The 5,498-nt window shown below is 43.4% G+C and overlaps 1 protein-coding gene across 1 annotated transcript; it reads left to right on the top strand.

Moving 5' to 3' along the window:
- Positions 1-1,511: 1,511 nt before the first annotated feature.
- myog (myogenin) lies at positions 1,512-3,726 on the top strand. Its single transcript, XM_042496220.1, has 3 exons — positions 1,512-2,197; positions 2,834-2,933; positions 3,030-3,726. Exons 1-3 carry the CDS (start codon positions 1,664-1,666, stop codon positions 3,146-3,148), a joined length of 753 nt encoding a protein of 250 aa, XP_042352154.1. The 5' UTR covers positions 1,512-1,663; the 3' UTR covers positions 3,149-3,726.
- Positions 3,727-5,498: the final 1,772 nt, after the last annotated feature.

Below are 5,498 nucleotides of genomic sequence, written 5' to 3'. Positions count from 1 at the left end.
ATGGAAGAATTAAATAAATGAGGTTTTAATTTTATTTTTTTTAATTAATTGCAGGTTATATTTCAGTTTTAATCATTGAGCAGTATCTATTACTATTTATTTTAACAATATTTATTGTAATACATATTGTAATATTGGATCACCACAGGGAGTCAAGAAAAAATACACCAATCTTAAGAGCGAATATAAACCTGTGGTGTTATGTTATGGTGATCATTTCTAAAGATTATTTTATCTCTCGTTTAGATCTTGATGTGTCATTGCCAGTGGTATGCATCAGACAACATATAATGTAGTGTGGCCCCAAAACAGAGAAATACCCCTGTCTCCAGCAAACATCTCCTGCCAGTATGTGTATAACTGTGATAAACCTAAGGTGCTGATATAGGACACACTGGGATACAGCACATCTCACACTATGCCCGTCATTCCAGGTCCCTTCTCTGTTGACAGAGGTGTGTGTTTTGGCTGTTTGTCCATGTTATCGGAAGCCAGTCCGAATTAAGTGGTGAGCTATTCGGTGAGACACGTCCTGGAAGGATTAGCACCCGGTGGCTAGGCTAACACTGTGACTAACTGGAGGTCAGAACAACGAAGGCCACACCTCTGCGTGGTCGTCCGATTGTTGCCCCTCGATTTCTGAGAGTAACGGGAGCTGGTGTCAACTTGCTTCTTTACTTACTGTACTATAATCTGTCCATTCCTGCGCAGGCTTGTCTGACTGCAGGTCCAGTATAACTCAGAAGGTCACTTTCATCACCCTGTGCAATCATATTGGAAGGAAAGTCAGTAGATATGAATGCGGTTATGTAAAACCAAGACCCGGCAATGGAATGAGCTTTTATGTCACCGGAGCTTTTACATATTTAGTATCGACTGAGTCGATGATTTCGGACCTTAAGTCACAACAAGGTTCAAGTGTTTATCGGTGACCTAGTTTTAAGTAAACAACAGTCTCTGGCCTCATTTCCTGTCCCATCTAGAACTAGGAGGCAAAAAACTTCTTGTCATTGCTTATCATTGGCTCATAGTAGAAGTGACAGCTGTCTCCAGACTGTCCCTTCTGTCCCCTCCTCCACCCTCATGGCAGGGGACTTTATGTATGGTGTCACGGAGGGAGACGCAAGTCTGGGATTAGCTCATTAAGACGGACATCTTTGATCCCAGGTTATCTCTCCCATTTCCACGGCAACTTGATCATATCCTGGACTCTTAACCACACACACAAGTGCACACACACACAGAGACACACAGAGACACACACATACACACACACACACACACACACACACACACACACACACACACACACACACACACACAAACAGGCCTTAAAGCCCTAGAGAACAGGGCCCAACAAAGATGTGATGTGTAGATGTGCAGCAACAGCTAAACGTCGTGTCAGGTTTCTGGGGGCTCGTGCTAAATTTAACCCTGTGATCCTGCAGCAGGCAGAGGGGTTTAAATGCCAGCCTACAGTTGCTCCACACCAGTTGTTCTCCACACGTCTTCCACTCATCACAGGCCGGGGACGAAGACAGCCGCACACACGTACACTCCAACACACACGCTCCGGGCACAGGACCGAACACCACATACAGCAGAGCAGTTCCAGGGGAGGCAGGAATCTTAGTCCCCCTTTCAGACCACGGCGTCATCCAGCATGGAGCTTTTCGAGACCAACCCTTACTTCTTCCCTGACCAGCGCTTCTACGAGGGAGGGGACAGCTATTTCCCCTCTCGCCTGCCTGGGGGGTACGACCAATCCACCTACCAGGATAGGAACTCCATGATGGGCTTGTGTGGGAGTCTGTCCGGAGGTGTTGGAGTTGGGGTAACAGGAACAGAGGACAAAGCCTCTCCGTCCAGCCTGTCGCCTCACTCCGAGCCCCACTGCCCGGGTCAGTGTCTGCCCTGGGCCTGTAAGCTGTGCAAAAGGAAGACCGTTACCATGGACCGTCGGAGAGCGGCCACGATGAGGGAGAAGAGGCGTCTGAAGAAGGTGAACGAGGCCTTCGATGCTCTGAAGAGGAGCACCCTGATGAACCCGAACCAGAGGCTGCCTAAGGTGGAGATCTTGCGGAGTGCCATCCAATATATCGAAAGGCTGCAGGCCCTGGTGTCTTCCCTCAACCAGCAAGACACTGAGACAGGACAGCAGGGACTGCACTACCGACCCAGCCCGGCCCAGCCCAGAGTGAGTAGGACAAAGGAGGGATGATTAGAAGCAGAAGGTCAGAAAGGTAGAAGTAGAGAAAGAGATACACTTTGGCAAAATTGGGAAAAATGTCAAAGTAGTAGTGTTCTTGGTAGTGTGACTTTGAAGAATAGATACGCTTTAAAGTCTGCTTCAGAATTGATCACTTTGGCTAAGCCTGGAGGATTCAGTTTGGGGGATAGGCCAGGGTTCCCGTCAATGTAATTAGGCATAGAACAAACACACTTCATGTTAATGTCTTGCAGTTATTTAAATTTTTTACTCGAAGGTTCAAAGAGACAGTTATAACCAACTGATCAGACAGGTGCCAAAATATATCAATATGACTAACCCTGACCCTTACAAACCCTACCCATCAACCACTATCTCTGTCAAGTAGTTGGATAATCTCATATATTTAACTACATTTTCTGATGGATAAGTCCTGCTTCTCTTCTTGAGATACTGTTCATCATGTACATTTGCCTCTGATGCGTAACACAATGCACTGGTGTGTTTTTGCGATATTGAACTGCACTGTAGTGTGTGCTGTGTCTCTGTGAGGGACGGGGTGTGCCATGTCATAACACAGTGTGACTGACAGCAACTTCTGCTTGTGCATCTCCATGGTAACAGGTGTCGTCGTCAAGCGAGCCCAGTTCAGGCAGCACCTGCTGCAGTAGCCCAGAGTGGAGCAGCACTCCCGAGCAGTGCACACAGAGCTACAGCAGCGAGGGTGAGTACAGTTCACATAGAAGTGCCATTAGATGGAGCGAATACATCCGTGCACCCTGCGCTCAGAAGCTCAATGTGTGACTGGGTCTCTTTGCAGATCTCCTGAGTGCTGCAGACTCTCCGGAGCAAGGGAACATGCGTGCCCTGACCTCCATTGTGGAGGGCATCTCTGGGGCAGGCAGTGCCGTGGCCTTTCCTGTGGACATTCCCAAATAGACCCTCCACACAGCGGACCCATAGGTGCACAGAGAGCCAAAGACAAAAAGGAAAGTGACACTTGGTAGTCTGATAATCGGTCCAATTTAATTTATTTTTCAGCTCTACTGATCTGAGTTTCTGGTGTTAAAACATAAAAATACAGATTTATTTGAATTGTAAATCTGCTCATTGATGGGTCTGCTAGTCAAACTGTTCCAATTCCTCCTGTTCACAATGAGGCCTTATTCCCTTTATTCCCTGCCTTATCCTGCGGTCCAGAGCTGTCTGTCAGAGCCACAGGAGCTTAGTCTAACTAGAGATTCAAGGACTTTACTGCATGAACCCAACACCTAGTTACTAGAGTGAACCTCAGTTAGGCTTCCCGTCAGTCTGACAGAGCCACAGAGGAATGATAAAGCCTGGTTTTGCCTTACTTAATTTAAGTTTTTCCTCTTTTCGAAACCTTTCCCTGATCTTTCATTCTTTTTGTGTGTGTTTTTATGCTTAAAAAATGAGTTTATTTGTGGGGCCAATATGTACCATGGCAGTTTTGACCAAGATCTGCTTAATTTAAACTGGTTATGAATGCTAGTGATGTAAATACGTTCCCTTTTTCTACAGAGTGGTTTTGCCATTTTATTTTTTAATTTTTTTGCTAACTTATTTTTGACTTTTATAACTAAGATTGTTGTGTATTTGTAGATGTTCTGAAAAGTGATATTTTCTGTCCAATTCTTGCAATAAAGACCATTTTCAATACATTGTCTGTCATTGTTCTTAAGCTACAGCAGGTCACTTTTTTTTAGCAAATGTGACAAAAGTTTTTTTTATTTAGAACTGTTACTATATCTTACAAAGGTGTGGACTTAATTCACATGACTTGGACTCAAGTCACTTATTTGTGAATTAAGACTTAACAAAATCAAAAAAGACCTGTAACTCAACTTCAGTGACTCATGACTTTACCTGGAGTGGAGCCTTTTTACTTGAAAACACTTGATACCTCCCTCCAAAGGTTAAAAAGTATGTTATTGAAAAAGTGTGCCACCAATCAAATTATTTCCCAATTCAAGTACTGTTAATGCTGTTCATTCCCAGCAAGTCGACTCTTAATTTCTCAGACCCACTTTGTTTGAACCAATCCGACAGCATTCAATCAAGTTGCGGGAGAGTACCTTGAGAAACTAAAGTTGCATCACTGAGAACCATTAGGAAAGAATTGTACTAAATATAATTTAATTTGCAGCATACTAAATGGGTTGGTTGAAAATCACAGATGAGGATGCAACAACATGTTGTATTTAGATTCATGCTTGATTCATTTTTTTGACCTCATCTTTTGTCTAGCCATTTTTGGTTTGTTTGCCTCTCTGACTGCTGGCTTGTGTACCAAAGATTTTTTATTTTTTCACTGAACCTGTCTACCAAGTTGTCCTCTTGAGTGCTTCTATCAGTCAAAATGTGGTTACTACATTGCATATTTCTTGCCTAAAATGTTTTCAATTTTTTTAATGTCATATTTAGCTCTAAAATAAGAGAGTTAGTCTGGCAGGTAGGCTGTACTTCATTTTGGCACTACTGTATCCAACATGGCAGCCGTGTCATAAATGTTCTCATTTTACGCTAAACAGTACAAAATATGTTTCTGAAAACATTTGAGGCAAGGACAAGGCAATGCTGCTTCCTATGACAGTTCGATTGCATATCATGAGCAGTACCTGACATGTTTGACAGCTGCTTTCTGTGAAAGTGGCCTGTGATCCTGTCACGTTAGATTTTCTACAGCCTGAAAGCAGGGCCAAGCCAAGATGTAGAATTCTAGTATTCTCTCTCACCACTTAAATTACTACATGGTCAAAGTTTGTTATGGGATTTTTGCCCAGTGACACCAAATTAAACTGCCTATCCCAGCTTTAACTACCAATGAGAAACTTTGATGCGATAACCTCAAAAGGAACACAACACCCCAAATCTTTAAAAAACAGCTTTACTCATGTCTATATAGTGTCATAATTACAGTTCACTTTTTTAAATAGCCAAATAATAAAATCTTGATTTGTCAGCATTGTTTCACACCTGGAATAAAGACACAGTACTCATAGCTGCCACATAGCACATTACACCTTTTAGACACCTTGGAAAAACTCTAAAATAAAAAAAATAAAAGATTGTACACCCATCCAGCACTTCACTGGTTCATATGCTGTGTTCTCATTGGATGAGGAGTTGGTCAGCCAAGAGTACTGACTGCTCACTGGCACGTCTCCATGGCAACTAAATGGGAAGCGACGGGACAGGAGTAGACGAGTCCGTCACTTTGAGCAGTTTTGCGTGTAGCCTATATCATTGGCTGATGTTGAGCAGCAGT

The sequence above is a fragment of the Plectropomus leopardus genome, chromosome 2 (genome assembly GCF_008729295.1).
Source record: "Plectropomus leopardus isolate mb chromosome 2, YSFRI_Pleo_2.0, whole genome shotgun sequence".
Taxonomy (NCBI): Eukaryota; Metazoa; Chordata; class Actinopteri; order Perciformes; family Serranidae; genus Plectropomus; species Plectropomus leopardus.
This window is presented reverse-complemented; position numbering and strand designations above follow the sequence as displayed.

Excerpts from the sequence above, each read along its gene's own strand:
- myog (XM_042496220.1), top strand. The coding sequence starts at position 1,664 with ATGGAGCTTTTCGAGACCAACCCTTACTTCTTCCCTGACCAGCGCTTC. Across the intron at positions 2,198-2,833 it reads CCAGCCCGGCCCAGCCCAGA|GTGTCGTCGTCAAGCGAGCC; the intron begins GTGAGTAGGACA and ends CCATGGTAACAG. Across the intron at positions 2,934-3,029 it reads ACAGAGCTACAGCAGCGAGG|ATCTCCTGAGTGCTGCAGAC; the intron begins GTGAGTACAGTT and ends GTCTCTTTGCAG.